Raw genomic sequence first — 19351 nt, forward strand, 5'->3', positions numbered from 1 at the left:
TTGCACTTGTCACGGGCATAGACAAAACATGCACAGACATGCAGCGACATGCATATGAATGTCTCTACTACAAGTTGCCTCCTCGCTCTCACTTTCTCTGTCCCTCTCTCTCTGCTTAAGGACAACGTGAAGTGTCCTTGACTGAGGACGACTCGCAGCAGAGTGAACAGTGTGGGCAAAATTGTTTTTGGCAAAGTGCACAATGCACTTGACGACTGTCACATTGGACACATGGACATGAATGGGCATGTACTTGAGCCTCCACTTACAACTATTGTTGTTGCTCTTGTTGTTATTTACATATATTAAATACGGTGGCAGGGCAAATGGGGGGGAAAAAAGACAACAATATAAAAATTGTCCTTAAATGCAACAAAATGAGGACAATTGCAACAACGTTCCGGCAATTTTATACATACTACACACACACACACATACATATAGTATATATATACTATATTTGGTATATATATATACTGAAACAATGCCATAGTCTCATTCTCATTCTCGTGCTCTCTCGTTGTTGTTCATAGTTTGTTGTTGTTGTTGTTGTTGGGTCAGCGCAGGCGGCAATAAAAATTTGTCCTGCGGTAAATGAAATGGATAGCAATTGCGATTGCGATAACCAAAGAACCGCACACACATACAAACAACGAGAGAGTGAAAGAGTGGGAGAGAGAGGCAAATATTGGTCGAATTCACTTTGAAAAAAAAACTGAAAGTTGTGGGGCAACGCGACTAAAAGATATGCTTGAAAAACAAGAGAAACATTTGTTTTAATTTTTATAACTGTTAACTGTTATAGAAACTCATAAAAAAAGATTCATCTATTAAACAAATAGTATTAATTATATAAGACAAGCTTGATGTTTATTTTTGGGTTTAAGATATAAAGTAATTAAATTTTGCATTTTAATACCTATTAAAAAAACATATACACCAAAAATATACAGCAACAGTGCTCCGATTTTTATTTTATTTTTGGGTTTAAGATATAAAGTAATTAAATTTTGCATTTTAATTCCTATTAAAAAAACATATACACCAAAAATTTGCAGCAACAATGCTCAAATATACCGATCGCTATATTTGATATATTTGATTGTCGTCTTTCATTTCAGAGGTTTATTTATCGATCGTCTTAGGCAGAATGACTAAAGCGATTATACTTTAAAGCATTTCCTATTTTGCATTCTATTTCGAAATTAAATACTGTCATTGAAACTCTTTTTTTTTAAATGCCTCAATTTAAATTAATATATAAAGAAGCTGAAGAACTAAACAATGTCTAGAGGTAAACATTTTAATTATCTTCTTTGACATAACTCACAAATTTCATAAGCATTGCTTTAGAGTTTTATAGCACAGTTTAAATTGAAGTTAAAGAAGTAGCTTATAATTGAAAAGATTTTAGCAAGCGCGAAGGTATAAATAAAACTAGCGCATGTTTTTCACGAATGCTGCTCTAATCTTGAATTTAGATGAAGCATTAATGTAGATAGATTTGGCAAGAGGAAATTCATATAAAATGATTCCGAATTTTCTATAACATTCTGCTGAAGTTGTGAATGCGAATGAAGCATTAATTTAGAAAGATATTCGCAAGAGGAAATTCATATAAAATTCTATAGTCTTCGCTAGGTATATGGAGCATTAATTGCAATTTTAGCAAGCGTGAAATTATAAAAAAATCGAGTATGTTTTTCACGAATGCTGCTCTAATCTTATTGGTAGATGAAGCATTAATTTAGAAAGATTTTCGCAAGAGGAAATATATTTAAAATACTTCCGAATTTTCTATATTGAATGCCGATTAAGCATTAATTTAGAAAGATTTTGTCAAGCGGAAATTAATATAAAATTCTTCAGTTTTAGATAATTGGATGAAGCATTAATTTAGTTGCAATTTTAGCGAGCGTGAAATTATGAAAAGCAACGGAAAATCCGAGTCTTTTTTCTAGCGATGCTAAATCGTAGTCTATGTTTTACTCTGCCTCCTTCTCTTTTATAGGGTATCTGTAAAAAACATATAAAAAAAAGAAAGCAATACAAAAGTTATACTAGGTCGAGGTCAGTTACCCTTTTCCCCCTCATTTTCGCCCTTCTCTTCTCTTCACTTCACTTTACTTTTTTTTATTTCGGGGGCGTATTACAGTTGTTTTCCAATTTTTCGCAGCATTTGCTTCCTCTTTGGCCGCTGCTGTTATTGTTGCCACTGTTTGTTGCCTTTCGATTTCTGCACTTGTGTCAGCCGGCAGCTCCATTAGTTTTTTAATATCATCAGGTCGCATCAGGGATAAGAAGAGCATGGAGATGAGGATGCGGATGCGGATGCGGATGAGTCTCAAAGTTGAAGCCAAAGTGGAACGTTTAGTGGGTCAATTGGGGGCGAGGAAAGCGAATTGTGGCTTCGACTGTGGCTAATTAACAAAAGTCCAGATGCCAGAGATGCACGAGAAGCCGGAAAAGGAAATGGAAAGGGAAAGGGAAAAGCATATGATTGGCAAAAGCGAAAGGGAAAAGGAAGTGGGAGAAATTGAATGGAAAGTTTTGTTTCCCGTGAACTTTGACATCAATTTTGCCCATTGCGTTTGGCATCGTTTTTGCGTATGCCGCAAAACTGTGTCAGGTAATTGCAAAAGCGTTCAATAAGCAGGTCAAACACACACAGACACACGCACACACACATACACATACACATATGCGAGTGTCACTTGTGTGCTGCATAATTGGCATATCAATTGAGTGTCCTCTGCTATTCAACTCTCTCTCACTCTCTCTCTCGCTTTGGAATTATCAGAGCTATGCATTCGTGCATTTAACTTGGACTCAGACAGAGACAGAGAGAGTGAGAGTGAGAGATAGGGAGAATAAGAGTGAGAGAGAGAAGGGAAAGACAAGAGACTGAATTGCATGCATAATTAAATTTTACACTCTCTTCCTATTTCTTTTTTTTTTGCTTTACTGTGCCCCCGAAAATTGTCGAGTCGCTGCGAAATTCAAAGCGGTCGAATGCCTAATTTATGCACCACTTGAAGTGAAATCGTGCGAAAACCAAATTTGCACACCACAAATGCCCACAGACTAAAACTGAGACCGAGACCGAGACTGAGACCGCGATTGAGATGGAGATTGCGATTGAGGCGATGATTCAGCTGCAGATGCAGTCGGAAGTTTTCCATCCCGCCAATTAAACGGCAGACAAAAGGCCAAAGCCAAAGCCAAAGCACATGCAATTGGCTAAAGAAAACTGCACAAAGCGGGAAAACAAAACGTTGCGTATACGTAATATGTGCCGAGATCGGGGACTATTTAAGAAATTCAATTAATAGAATGTGACAAAAAGCGACAAACTTTTCTAATAAATCAAAAAATTACAAACGAAAATATGTGTATAATTGTTGACTAAGCATAAGGTAATCGATTGGTTTAAAAGTGTGCAAAAGACGTTGATAAAAATTTAACTGAATGTGTAAAATTTGTAAGAAAGAAATGTTTAAAATGTGTGGAAAGATTATCCAACTTGCAGCACTTTAAAGTATTATATTAACTAAGTAATTGATTGGCAATGATTTTGATGTAATTTGATTAAACCAGAGTTTTTATTGATGTATTAAAAGTATAAAGTTTTCAAATAGAATTGTAACGATACTTGTTGTTAAGAAACTCAATAGCTCGCTGCGAAGCTCAGCTTACACAGAATACAAAAAAAAGTGAAAGTGGAATATAAAACGGACCACATATTACGTATACGATGCATGTAAATAAATGCAAAGAATGAAATGAACGCAAGGTGAATAGAAGTCAGAATTTAAAAGGAATAACGAAGTACAATTGATTTGAATGGTGAAAGACGAGTAGAGAAAGCAAAGGAGAACGGTATAACAAGCTGTCTAGTCATATTACGTATACGCCACGTGTGAAGTAAGAGTTAATAAAAAGGAAAAACATAAGTAGAGAGGGAAAAAAAGAGCTAGTGGCACCAGTTAGAAAGAGATAACGTGGAATACACTTAGAGAAATTTGTGAGAAATGCTGTCGAAAGCTATATTACGTATACGCAACGTATTGCTAGACACGTTACATGAGGTGAGACGACAATGCAAAATACGTAAACTATAAATAAAATGATTGAATGTAACAAATAAGTCTAACAAATCACGTTACGCGTACGCCACATGGACAAGTGAACAGCTAAATACTCTATTACGTATACGCCACGTGTGACGTAGGAGTTCATAGAAGGGTAAAATACAAGTTAGCAAGAGATAACGTGGAATACACTGAAAGAAATTTACGGTAAATGATGTCAAAATGCCATATTACGTATACGCAACGTATTGCTAGACACATTACATGAGGTGAGACGACAATGCAAAATACGTAAACTATAAATAAAATGATTGAATGTAACAAATAAGTCTAACAAATCACGTTACGCATACGCCAGATGGACAAGTGAACAGCTAAATACTCTATTACGTATACGCCACGTGTGAAGTAAGAGTTCATAAAAGGTAAAAACATGACAAGAGTGAGCAAGAGAGAGATAGATAGAGAGAGAGGAAGAGACACAGTCCTTACTTTGTGGTATATTCTACTAAAAATATCACATTACGTATTCGCAATGTATTGCTAGTCACGTCAAATGAAGCGCGACAAAACTGGAAATATCTAAACTATAAGTAAAATAATTGAATATACAAAATAAAGTTGACAAACCACATTACGTATACGCCGCGTTGACAACTGAACAACTGAAAATACTCTATAACGAAATTGGCCCAAAATTGAATTGAGTTAACGAGTTAACTTGAATGAAAATAACAAAAAAAAAAGAAGAAACACTTGGCAGCGAGCAAGTCAATCAGCTATCAATATGCCCCATTTTTTGGGTGGACAGCTAATGGGCATAATGAGATTGCCTGGCAACGGCGACGACGACGACGACGATGACAAAAAAATATAGACGAGTAGAAGACGTTGCGTTGGCTGCTTGCCCCTTCACTGTCTGCTGCTGATGATGAGAGCTTTCGAACCACTCGACTTTATTGCTGAAGTTTGCAATCCAACGATGAAAAAAGCAAAAATAAAAAAAAAAAAAATAAGCAGAGAAAATGAAAAAGAAGCCAGAAGAAGAATATCCATGGCTTCGCTTGGCATCTCTTTGGCATTTTCTTGCGTCTGCTCTTGAAGGCAATCAAATGTATTTCGACTGGCCGGACAGAGAGCGAGCGAAGTGCACTTGCCTTCCTCAACAAAACCAAAAAATGGGGCGTCGCCACAGAAGCTGTGTGCAACTGCCACTCGATTATAAGGCCTCGAGCATAAATATTAGCAAGGCGTTGCCGTTGACGTTGGCCGGAGACGGAGTCGGAGTCATTTAAATGTTGCTGACATTCCCCCAAATGCCTTGATTATGCCTTGGCCCCGAAAGCTGTCACCGCTTAACCCTTTAGGGCCACGCCCACCACGACAACGACAACGACAACGACGTCGCCGCCTTCGCCATCTAGCGCACAATGAATTAAATGAATCTCAATTTCCGTTTGGTTTGCGGTTAAAAGCCGCAGCCAACGTTGTCGTTCAGCAAATGCAAATCCTCGCAGCAGCAGCAGCAGCAGCAAAATGAAAACAAGCCCAAAAAGTCTCGCTGAAGAAAAAAGAAAGCAACAACAAAAACAAATATTGCATGCCGCATTCCTTGGCGCGTCGTCGCCAGTTTCAACTTGAACTCGCAACTGCGAAAACTGCAAAACTGCAGCTAGCAAAACTCCATCTTCATTTGAAGTTCGCCTCTGATTCAGTTAGAAGCCAGAAGAAGAAGGCCGTCGTAAATTGCTGCAAAGATGCCCGTGCCGCCGCTCACCAAGCAAAACTTTTGTGCCGGCAAAGCGGCAAAAACTTTTAAATACGCCACCAATCCCAGACCCGAGACCCCAGACCCCGAGACTTAGAGGCCACAGCCATGTTATGCCAGTTGTCGAGGCCAGTTGCAGATCAGGCAACAAGAAGCGAGCGACGAGGCGAGAGCGAGGAGCGAGTGCGAGAGGTGTGGAGACTAGCAAGTCAAGTCGTTTTGGGTCGACGGCGGGTCGGCAAAAACTTTTGCGATTTGTTTGCGCGAAATAAACGCGACGCAGATAATTTGCGCAAAAGTTCTGTTACGCCGGCACCTCTCGCTCTTTCGCCTCTCGTCTCTCGTCTCTCGCCTATTACCACATTTTCCTCAAACTTAAGTCGGCCAGCCATTTGGTGCCCTTTACTCGCTCTTTCGGTTAGTTTTGCACCACCTTACTCGCTGATCGGCCAGAAAATTTGTGCAGTTCGCTCGTCGCTTGCACTCTTTAGTCAAATTCGCTGTCAAACAGTGCCAAGTTTGGCTTCTTATTAATGGCCTACTTATAATCTCTTGCCAGCATTCAGTTATTACCAAATACTTACTAATCTTTGCAAAATATTTGACTACTCGTTCAAAACTACTCGTTACTATATATGATTAATTGATTTAACACTGTGTTGTATTTCTACTCGTTATTTTTAGTTCGATGCTGTTATCTAGTTTCTGCTCAATCAATCGCTTCTCGCTACTCGCTGCTCTCTACTCGCTGCTTGCTGCTCGCTGCTATTGATATTGTATCCGTGATTAGTTGATTTTCTTGCCTAATTATTTTACTCGTTTTTTGTTTGCTTCATTATTAAGTTGTATTATTTTTATTCTCCAACTTGATGAAAACTATTCGGTGCTTCGTTTAATTTCTTCTTCTCGTTAATTTCTTTTAATCGATACAGCCTCAATACCTAAACGAGTAATTCCACAAGCTGCAATCATTGATAATAAACACTCGTTACTCGCTACTCGACAAATTCGTTTAATTCTGAAGTAATACAAGTGCTGCTTCGATCTGTTTACCAACATTGCGATAATTTATTTCACAAAAGACATTTTAAAATTTTGAACTTAATTAACCAACTTGTTATTCGTTACCAGCAGTACACTCTGCCATTACTCGTTACTCGATACTTTTCAAATTCGACTCATTCTGAACTAATACAATTGTCGATTCGATCTGTTTACCAAAATTGCGTTAGTTTATTTAACAACGACATCTTCAAATTTAGAATTTAATGTAGCAATTGCCAATTACTCGTTACCCGCAGTTCACTCTCGCATTACACATTACTCGTTACTCGTTACTCGCTGCTCGTTGCTTTGCCAAACGTCTGGCGGCCTTTGCCTTCTTAAAGGCATGCATGCGGGCAAAATCATCGGTGGAAATAAAGTCAATGATGGGCAATCGTGTCGTAAGCGGTACCTCAACATCGTTTTGCTTTTGATTCGAAAGCGGCTTAATGCCAGATGCAGCTGCAGTTGCAGTTGCAGCTGTCGATGCCGATGCCGGTGCATTGCCACCGCTCGCTGGATGCAGCTTATGCTTGAAGGGCATGGGAGGCAAACGTTGGGTTCGCTTCTTCTCCGCTGTCTGCTGAGGTTTCTCGCTCTTCGCTGCGTGCTTCAACTGCAGCGTATCGCGTACGACGAGCAGCGTTTGTGTCGCCTTCGTTGGCCTTGATTTGTTGTTCGTCGTCGTCGTCGTCGTCTTCGTCTGTTCCGGCTTGTGTTCCTCGGCTCTCTTTTCGGACATCAGCGGCAACAGTGCATTGGCCATTAACTTGGATCGTCGCACGGTTTGTTGCGGTTTCCTTGGACGCCATTTGAACTTTTTGTTGGGCGCAACTTGAGGTTTGCTGCTGAGCGTTGGCTGCGTCTTGAGCACAGTTATTACATTGACCATTTGATTGGTGTTTGATTTGGGCTTTGACTTTGATTTGGACTTGAATTTGAGTGTTTGTTGCGTTGACTCTTGGTTGGTTTTTTGCTTCACTATTGCCATCTTATTTTATTTCGTTGTTGGAATTTATTTTTTTGTTGTTTTCTGTGTGTGTGAGTGTGTTTCAAACAAATTTTTGGCTGACTGAATGTTGAATGTTGAATGTTGTTGATTGGCTCGAATGTTTGTCGACTAAACTCAACTCTGAGCTGGCATATGTCAGACCGAAAGGCCTCCTTGATGAGGGATGGATCGGTCTGAATGTGGCAACGTTTTTTAACTAGCTCACTGACTGACTGCTGAAATCTCTTTCTGTCCGTCTGTCTGTCTGTCTGTTCGCATATGAACTGAACTTGAGCACGTTTGGGCAAGCTTTCGCCCCCGCCAAAAGCTGCACTGACAGTTGCCTCTTAAGACATCCGCTTCCTTTCACCTTTCACCTTACAAGTTCAACTGCAAATACACAAGTGTTTGTTTGTGTACATACATACATATTTTTATACCCACTACCCGTTCGCTAGAAGGGTATTATAACTTTGTATATAACAAGCAGAAGAAGGAATATCCGACTCTAAAAATCCTACATATATATTCTTGATTGTCCGACAATCTGGTATATTTTTTACTCTGTTTTTAAATTTATTACAATATAAATATAGAAAGTATAGGATTTGGTATGTTTTAGTTATTTTTGGTATATTTTTAATGATATACTTTCTACTCTACGGTATTTTTTGAGTTTATTACAACATCGATACACCAAATATAAGCTTCGGTATATTCTAGTATTTTGGTGGTATATTTTTATTGATATATTTTCTACTCTACGGTATATTTTGAGTTTATTTCAACATCGATACACCAAATATAGGCTTTGGTATATTCTAGTATTTTTGTGGTACATTTTGGGTATATAATTTGATGGCAAGTGGGTAGCGAGTATCTCACAGTTGAGCACACCCGACTCTAGCTTTCATGCATGTTTTTTTATATATATTTATATACATATATATTTTTTTGTTTTTATGTTGCTGCGCTGCTTGATTTTGTCTTCCTGTTGTTTGTCTTGGCCTTTGCTTTATGCGCTTGTTTGTTTTACTTTTGCCTAGCGCTTGGTCTTAGTCTTAGTCTCGCGCTCTCTGTGATGTTGCCTGCTTGCACTTGACTGCTGCTGCTGCCACTTCATTCGCCTTCCTTCTTCCGTCTTCCTTCCCCCATTTCGCATTTCGGGCAACTTGAAATAAACTTCCGTTTGCTTTCTTAGATTTTTCCAAGTATTTGCATATGCTTTTGCCACCACCACCATCACCTCCAGCGAGATAGAGATAGACATGTATGGAAGTAACTGTGTACGTTTTCCCCCTTTTTACAGCAGTTAACTTCGCCCTTTCACAGTTGACTGGCTTTCCACATTGCGTATACGCAACGCGTGGCGGCATCATTTAAATTCATTTGCCCAATTTCATTGCATACTTTGCGGCAGCAGCTGGCTTTCTATTGATTTTCCCTGCGTGCGTGTGTTCGAGTGTGTTTCAGTCTGTGTGTGTGTGTGCACCCCACTAGCCAAATGCAACTGCGGCAAACAAGCAGCGCAGAGCAACAACAATCAGGACAGGAGCTGAAGCAGCAGCAACCGCCGCTAACGACTCATTAATAAAGTACACACATAAATTTCTAGAGCAATTTCGTTGCCTACTTTAGTGCGTTGCCCGAATATCTCTCTCGCTCTCTCTTTCTCTTTCTCTCTCTCTCGAGATTTCTTCGTTTTTTTCTCTCTATGATACGCTCCACTTCATACCCTGTTAGCTGCAGTAAAGGGGTATATTAAAGTTAAAGAAAATAAGTTGTAAGATTCTTTCGCTTATTGTAATCTTATAGAATTTCTTATTGATTGCTTACAGAATTAATTTTGTTTAGTATTTCTTCATTTTTCTTTCTACTTTTTTTGTTTAGCATAGTATTAGCATTATATTAATTTTATTATATTGAAAGCCATCGAAATTTTTAAGTGATTTTCAAAGTAACTTTTCCTGACTTCTTTCTAATTCAAAGAATGTTAAGAGTTTAGAAATAAGATATTTACACTGGCAATGTCATATATTTTATGTCATATATAATATATGCGATCTTCACCTTTATTTACTGCACTTCGAAAGCCAATAAAATGCTGAAACTCTTCTCCAAAACAGTAAAAGAAAACTATTTAAAAAGCTTGCTGCATGCTTCAACTTGATTCAGAATATATTGTATAATGAAGCAGGGTAACTGGCAGTCGAGCAGACTCTGTGCGGTTGTTATCGAAGTATGTTTGTGGCTGCCGCAAAACTTTCGTTGAGGTTACAGTTTCTCTTAGCGTTTTGTTGGCTGTGCCGCATTTTGGTGTCAAGTGTTGCGTATCATTTAATGTGACACACTCGACAGGGAGCGGAGCTCTAAAGGGAGCAGGGAATGGGAGGGAAGACGGGAGACACTTTCGAGTGACAGGCAACACATGTTGTTTGCTACTCTCTCCCCCTTCCCATTCCCCTTCATGCTAATTTGCTGCGCTCAGCAGTTCCGCATAATGCACGCAATCTGATAGTCGAGCGGAGCTCAACAAAAAAAAAATAAATAACACACACACAAAAAAGTGGAAAAAATGGAAAGCGAAGGAAAATCAAAGGCAACAAAAAAAAAAAAAGAGAAAGTAAAAGACGACAGAATAAAAAAAGAATAAGAAAACAAGTAAGAAAGAAAGTGTGGAGGCAAGTGCTTTTGGTGGCAAAGCCTATCTCTTTTTTGCCATCTAATATCTATTGAGAGTGCAGCACAATCAATCTACTCGAAGCAACTCGAAGGTATCTTCATCTGTCTCCCAGTTTGATGGAGCTTCACGTTTCCTTTCCTGACAAGCTTCCTGCCAGAGACTTGAGATTTAACGCAAGCTTATTGAATGTGCCTCAAGTCTCAGTCGTGCTCCAAATGAATTATTTCATTGAAGTTGGATTGTTGTTCTGCTGAAATAAAAATATATATTTTTATAAAATTATCAAAGAATACCCATATTGGATATTTATAAATATTAATTATTTAATCAAAAATAATCAACATCTATTTTGGAATTTGTTTTTTAATCTCGCATTTTCAAGAACTTCCTGATTTTCAAGATTTCCATGTTCTTCAAAGGGTTACTAAGAATCTTATAATTCTAATATATTAATAAGCAATTATTTTTGAATTTTTATTCAATTCAAAAAAGTACTGTTTATTTCTGTACAAAGATTCAAAATAGTATGTAAGAAAATTGAGTTCAAGCGAAAATAAAACTTTTCGACTTTTTAGTTCCTATATTAACTGTATTGTTCTCTTTTTTTTGGCCATATTAGTTTAGGGGGATTTTAGCATTTTGGCTTTGGCATTGATCACTTCATCAGTTGAGTTTAGTTTAGTTTTTTTTTGTTGTTTTGGGATATTGCTGTTTTGCATTTAAGCTTGACGTGTGCGTTCTTTGGCCGCTCTCTGGCAATATATTCAACGCTAGTCTCTACGCCAAGCCGCAAGTCATTTGTATGCTGAATATGTGTGTGTGTGTTTGTTATGTGTGTGTGTGCTTTGATATGCTCATTTCCTGTGTTAGCTGTTGAGTTATGTCCAGCAGTCGCAGTCTAAATGTTTCGACTCGAGTCCGCCAAACAACATTTGATACACTCACAAAATGTTACGTATAAACCAAAAAAAAAAATATGGAAAAAATTATTTATTTCTTTATTATGTTAAATATGGTAAAAAATACTAAATTAAATACTAAATATAGTATAAACTACTAAATTAAATACTAAATATAGTATAAAATACTAAATTTGATACGGGATATAGTAAAAAATACTAAGTTAAATGCTAAATATGGTATAAAATACTAAATTATATAGTATAAAAACTAAATATGGTACAGGATATGGTATAAAATACTAAATAAAATACTAAATATATAATAAAATACTAATTTTGATACAGGATATAGTATAAAATACTAAATTAAATGCTAAATTCGGTATTAAATACTGTTTTGTATTAAATATATTTAATTTATAGAAATGAAATTGCGGACTGCTGTGGCCTTCGACTAGAACATAACTATGCTTCTCATAAATTAAATTATGTTTTTATTATGCAATTATATTTTAACTTTGCAACAAAAGTATATATTAAATTCTCTGGCGAAAAACAAAAATTAACAAATTGATATTTAATTAAAAAAGTTAGATATAACTAAAATTAAAGCACTGTCTGCAAATGACTTCGCCTTGAAATTTATGTATTTTATCGTAAAGCAGAAACAGTTGCCAAAAATCACTCTCAGAGCTATAAGAACAACCTTTTCATGTTTTTCAAAACAATTCAGCTTAATAATTATTATTTTTTTTTTAATTTTTCATCAGAGAATTACTCATATTACATTTCGTATTTTAATTACTGTGAAATATTTGCATAAATTCTATAAACTTATTGTGTGCAAATTTGACAATACTTTTTTTTTCGCAATGCGAGAGTAAAATGAAATAAAACTCAACTCAATGTTGAGTTCACATGATAAATAGGTGCAGGCAACAAATATATATATAGACGGTATATATACTATATATACTAAATGTGTACTTGTATATTATGCTGTTTTGGGGAGTGTGTAAAATGATGCTGACAGTTGGCTTCCGAGTTAAGTTGTGGCTTTGGCTTTTGGCACGAAAATATGTAGCTGTACATAAACATTAGTTAAGCTGCTCGCTCACTTATCAACTGTGCCAGCCAAGCCAAAGGAGTGGGTAAAGGGGGGCAGGAGTGGGGGAGGGGGGGGGGGCAGCTGACCGCGTGAGCACGTAATACAATTCATAGCAATTTGAGCGTGTTGTCTGATTCCAATTGTTTCACAGACAATGAATGTCATGTGCTATGAGCGTGTCTGTGTGTGTGTGTGTGTGTGTGTGTGAGTGTGTGTGCTGTGTGTGTGGTGATTAGCATTTTGAACTGCACTTGCCAACGTCACAACGTCAGCGATGTTGAGTGGAGTGGAAAGGGGGCGGCGGCTGTTCGTTATACCCGATACCCATAGGGTAGCAGGGTATTACAATTTTGTGCCTGCAGGAAATGTATGTAACAGCCAAAAGAAGACAGAAAGAAATATATGTATTCTTGATCAACACCAACAACCGAGGCGATAAAGACGATATATAGAAAATACACCAAACGTACAGACTCACTTTTCTGTTCGTTTGGTATATTTTGTATTCTATGGTATATTTTGAATTTAGTTAAATATCGACATACCAAGTACAGACTTTGGTATATTATAGTATATTTTGCGTTATAATTTTGGTATATTTTTATAATATAATTGTATTGATATACTTTGTACACAATAGTATATTTTAAATTTAGCACCAAGTATAGTCTTTGGTATATTATAGTATTATATAGTCCGTTCGTTTGGTATATTTTGTATTCTATGGTATATTTAGAATTTAGTAGTTAAATATCGATATACCAAGTACAGACTTTGGTATGCTTTAGTATTTATGCGGTATAATTTTGGTATATTTTTAGAATATGCTTTTATTAATATACTTAAATTTAGCACCAAGTATAGTCTTTGGTATATTATAGTATTATATAGTCCGTTCGTTTGGTATATTTTGTACTTTATGGTATATTTAGAATTTAGTAGTTAAATATCGATATACCATGTATAGACTTTGGTATGCTCTAGTATTTTGGTATATTTTGATATAATTTTGGTATATTTTTAGAATATGATTTTATTGACATACGTTGTACACAATGGTATATTTTTAATTTAGCACCAAGTATAGTCTTTGGTATATTATAGTATTTTTGTAGTAGTATATAATTTTATAGCCACAAGGGTAGCGAGTATCTCACAGTCGAGCACACTCGGCTGTATCTTTGCTGCTTGTTAAGTTTGTCGCTGGTTTTCGACTCTCGTAATTTGAATGCAGACTTGAGATTGTCATTGCCAGCTCTGAATGTTAACTGCCAACTGCTGCAGCTTTATTGTGCCCATATCAAATGTGAGTGAAATTTATGCTGACAGCGCAAAACATATGCCAGCAGCGTCCTCTCTCTCTCTCTCTCTCTCGCTCGCTCTTTGTCTTTGTGTGGGCGTGTGCACTTAATTTGATAACATAATATTTAACTAATTTATTTGATATACGTATATTCGCTTGATAAATGACTTTTGCCTAGCACGCAAATGTCCTGCATTTAAATGCAAATGCAAAATGCCAACTGAGAAGTGGAAGCAAATGCAATTTATGTCAAAAGCCATGTCAGACATGTGCCAAATAAAATTGTTGCAAATTGAATGCATTCCGAATGAGCAAATTGACCAATTGAGCAACACATTTCCATCCTCCTCCCACCCCCCAAACAAACATTTTCCACAATTCTCTTTCGCTCTCAATTGAGCAATTAAAGCGTGCCAAATCTTACACAATCTCATTTCGATTTTTCATTTTTCATTTTCCTGCATTTCCCCTTTCCATTTCCCTTTCCCGCTCACTTATTAGAATATTGATAACCATAAAGAGAGTCGCTTACAAGTCAATTGTGTGATTGTGAATGCACAAACGAATGTATTCAGCATATGAATATGAATTAACATAATGCATTTGATTGAGTTATCAATTAACAACAGCGACTGAGAAACTGTTTGATATACGAATAGTTTTATAAAGCTATTTTAGAATCAATTTTGATTGAGTAATTTTTGGCATTTAACAACTATGAATAAATTTACATTTTAATAATGTTGAAGAGTTAAAATTGTTGCAGAAATGTGTTTTTTTAATTTAGATTGAAAGACAACTCGAATTTTAAGTATGACTTTATTTTCTAAATTTAAGTTATTTAAGTGACTTCAAAAATTGTGTTCATATAAAAGCTAAAGTCGAGTATGCTCGACTGTCAGATACCGATGCGTTATTAATTTACAAATATACCAAATTAAAATACCGTAGGCTACATATGGTATATTGATAGTAGAGCGCAAAATATACTAAATTGTTTTGTTACTGTCGCACTGCTATTTCAAAGTTCTCAGCTCTATATTATGCGTCTGACAATTTGTATGTATGAAACTAATATATTTTTAAACAGAAAAGGTTAATTTAGTTTATGCATTTTTTATAATTGAAAGTTTCCTTTACTATTATAAAATTTTTTTGTAATATAAATAGCTTAAATGAAAATTAACAGAGTATAGAAAGTTTTCTCTGCTCACAAATTTCCATGCCAATAAGTATGCTATAGAAAGAGTTGTTCGTTTAATTTCGTTGGAATTCAGCAAATAATTGCGAAATTGTAATGTGGTTAAAATTGCGAATAAGTTTAGCGCAAATTGTTGTTGTTCAACTCCTTGTTGTTGTTGTTGTTGTCGTTAGACGCAATTCATTAGCCAAAGGTTTCAGACTCATTTGCTCGAGCAAATACACTCACGCAATGCCAAATGAATAATGAATGAAAGGTGCCACATGTGTGTTGGTGTGTGTGTGTGAGCTTAGTCGCAAGTATTTGCTCAAATCCTAATTGTGATTGATTTGCCAGGGTGCGGAATAGTTCAGCGTGGATTGTTTATAATGGGAATGGGAATGGGAGTGGGAGTGGAGACAACTGATTGAAAGGGCGTCAAAGTGAAATGAAATCTGTGTGCCAACAACTGTGGCCATAACATAATGTTAAGTAATAGCACAACAATAGTTTGCTCTGTCGCTCTCGTTCTCATTCTCGCTCTCTCTCTCTCAGCTAGCTAGAGCAATTAAGCTGTTAAGCTGTTGAGCTGTGCAGCAGTTAAGCACTAATGATCCATCCCTCAATTACGACAACAGCAATGGCAAGGATGACCTAATAGACGATACCTTCCTTTCCCGTCCCTTTTCCGCACCCCCCGCACCGCACCGCACCGCCCAGCCCCGCCCATTAAAGTCAAGTGCTGCTGTTGTTTGGGGGCTAATTGGCGAAACAGCTGGAGATGAAACACGCTGAGAATGGCATCTCATGTCTTCATTATACCAATGTGTCAATTAACAATTTGTGCGCACTGTTTACGACCAACTCTCCCCGGACGGGGAGTGTACTGTTCGCTGCCACTGTTTTGCGGCCCTCGAATCGCACTCAATTTATGCGATGCTCCACGCCCCCCTTTAACTATGTGTTTGTGCTCATCTCTGATACTCATATGCAGCCACTGTTCATGACCCTGACAACAACAACAACAACAGAAACAACAACTGATGGCAGCCACTGTAATAAACAACCGAGAACAACAATGATGAAGAGGCGAGCTCAGCTAAATTCAGTCAATTTGTTTGTTTTCATTGTTGATTTAAGTGTCTCAAGTGCTCGTTGAAGTCACTTGTAATTGACGCAAATCATGTGAATAAGTGTGAATACACACTGTCTGAGTACCCCCGAATCGCACGTTGACCAGCAAAATGGGTTTCACTTTTTCCACTTTTGATTGCCGCAAGTGGAAAATTGTCATTCAACAAATCATGATCATTTGCAGCTCGTAAGAGGTGAACTTAATGAACACGACTCTTTTAATGTTGTAATCCTCAATGTAATATGAGTACATCGAGTTAATTCATCAATTCACTTGATAGAAGTATACTTTATTGTTTGGTGTAAGCGCAGCTAATAAGCTGAACTTTTTAGAATATGAAGTAGAATACCTAAACTTCATATGAGTATATGCGCAAAATAAATGATATAGCTAAAGAAATGAATTCAGTATTCGTCATAATTTGGCTATTCAAATGAAGTTAACTGATTTTTTAGTATTACAGAGATAACTCTAAATTTTATGTGAAATAAATTATTGTAACATATATTCACTCAAAACTAATGATTCTAATTTGATTCCTCGACTTTTCGATAGCCAAAAGTTAAGTTAACTTTAAGTTTTTTAAACTAAAAGTTTTGGAATTTGAAATAGACAACAAAAACTTAATATATGCGGAAAATAAATGATGACAGTTGGGATAATGAGGCAATTGAAATGGGCTTGACAGACTTTTGAACATTGCGGAGCAAACTCTAAACTTAACTTAAAATACTTTATTGTAAGAAGTATTTCACATTAATAATTTTTATATTCACTGATGTAAATATATGAGATGAGATTTCTCATCTTGTCGATAGCCTACCGTAAGGATAGCAATTATATATTAAGCTGAAATTTTTGGAATATTAAATAGACTGCATAAACTTTATAAACGCGCAATATAAACGATATAGCTAAAGAAATGAAATCAGCATTAAATTTGTACTCGAACTGTTTGCAAGTTTCCTCAATTTTCTTTTCTTAAATTGCTTTAATAAACATTTGACTGACAAGTAATAGTTATATTAGGATTTGCAATCTGAAACTAGGTTCAAGCTAAACATTTTTGGATACTAAATTTACTAAATTTAAATAATACTATTATACCACACAAACTTGATATATACCGAATATTAATAATATACCAACGGTATTAACTTTGAACTCAACTTTAGCTTATATTTAATATTCATTATGCAAATAAGAAATTCATATTTCATATTCAGATTTGCATATCTTGTGTAGGTTAAACTCTATTCGATTTCAATGATATAAGCGTGCGATTGTCAGAGTCAGCATTAGATTCCCATAGCTAAATAATGCGCTTTGATCGAAATGTATAATTAAGTGTTTTTAAATGGAAGTCGCGGAATATGTATGTATGTATTCGCATTATACAATCGAATCGTCATTATTATTAGGTATGCATTCATTTGGAATGCACAAAGCCGCTACAACGGACGCTTGAGTGCTTCGAATTTGGATGAGCAAACGAGCGATGAGCGAATTAATTGCCCTGACTTCTTCTGTGTTGGGGAGCTTAGTCGGCAATTTAACTGGCCAAAGCGCGGTAACAATTGCATTAGCGCCAAATCCGCTAAAGCGCACCAGCCAAACACCCCAGACAAACAGACGGCGGATAGAGAGACGGACAGACGGACAGACAGACGGACAGTTGAGCCAAGTCAATTGAAACATGCCGACAAGCTGCTCAAAGCGGATCCAAAAGAGCGACCAACAATGGTAGAGACCATGAAATTGCAATCGTCGTTGTTAGAGCATGCGATTGATGGACTGACAGACGGACAAACGGACAGACAGACAGACAGACAGACAGACAGATTGACTGACTGACTAGTTTGATTGACAGACTGTGAGCATCAGAATGAATGCAATCGCATTGCAGCGCAATTAAAGCCACTCAGAGTGTGACACAGGCTGCAGAGAGGCAAGCAACGCTTGGAATACCCTGTAAATGCATTCGAAAGAGGGTATGTTAAGCATAAGATTGAATAGAATAATATTGAAATTATATGAATGCAGATTTTACTTTGAATTTCAATGACTAAGTTTTCGAACTTGTCAAAATAAAGAGGAAAAGTGATTTTTTACTATTTTACTATTTTTACTATTTTACTGTTTGTTCAAAATATCGAGTTATTTTTTATTAAGCTATTGTTCAAATTATTAAAAGAATAGTAGAGATTATTTTGTAGCATTTTATAAGTATTTTAATTTATTAATTGCTTTCTACTAAGCGGAAAAATTCATCAAAAATAAAAACTTTAAAATTTAAAATCTATTTTATAATATATTTATGTTTATATTTTTTCCGCAAAGAAAATAACATTCTACAAAATAATCTTTCTATATATAATAATCTTTCTATATAAGAATTTGAACAATATTTGAATAAAAAATAACTATATTTGAAACAAGCAATAAAATAATTCAAATACTCCTAAAATTCTTTAAAAAAAATATTTTATCCACTATATAAATAAATGTATTTATTACTACATATTTAAAGGTTTCATTTTTATAGATATTTAGGATGATTATTTGTTAACTTCTTGATATGAATAGAGAACTCAATTAACTATTATATAATTCATTTCTGTGACGAAAGTAATACAAAATAATAAATAATTAGTATAGGGTATATTATAGTCGTACATGCCTGCGTTTTTTTCTAGGCGCTGCACGCCATTTGGCTGCAAATTGTCTAACAAAGACTTAAAGGATTAAAGCACAATAATCTCGTTTGTCAATTGTGTTAGATGCCACACACGACGCGACGCTCTCGAATTACGTCCCTCTCTCCTTCCCCCACTTCTCGTCTCCCGCTCCACCGCTCTCGGCGCTTTGCTAGAAGAAAGACTGACTAAACTCAAACTGCGGCTTTTGGCTCGCAACATTCGTTCGCACATTCAATCAACGAAAATGAAAACGAATGGAGAAATCAACGAAGGGAATGCGTGTGTGCGTGTGTGGGTGTGTGCGCTTGTGTGTGTGTGTATGTGTGCGTGTGTGTGCAGTTATTCATTCATTTGTTTGCTAATAGGCGCACAATCAGACAAAATGACAGACAATCAGTCAAACAAACAAACAAACAAAACGCGGGCAGCGACGGCAGGCAACAAACG

At 36.3% G+C, this 19351-nt stretch overlaps 2 protein-coding genes across 6 annotated transcripts in view; one reads left to right on the forward strand and one right to left on the reverse strand.

The window, feature by feature from the left end:
* The window catches only part of LOC117576853 (uncharacterized), a 124514-nt gene that overhangs the window by 47599 nt on the left and 57564 nt on the right, over window positions 1-19351 (forward strand). The gene's annotated exons all lie outside the window — the stretch shown is intronic.
* On the reverse strand, window positions 7065-8026 carry LOC127566397 (uncharacterized). Its single transcript, XM_052008677.1, has one exon. The coding sequence runs from the start codon at window positions 7892-7894 to the stop codon at window positions 7187-7189; it is 708 nt and encodes a 235-aa protein (XP_051864637.1). The 5' UTR covers window positions 7895-8026; the 3' UTR covers window positions 7065-7186.

The sequence above is a fragment of the Drosophila albomicans genome, chromosome X (assembly GCF_009650485.2).
Source record: "Drosophila albomicans strain 15112-1751.03 chromosome X, ASM965048v2, whole genome shotgun sequence".
Classification (NCBI taxonomy): domain Eukaryota; kingdom Metazoa; phylum Arthropoda; class Insecta; order Diptera; family Drosophilidae; genus Drosophila; species Drosophila albomicans.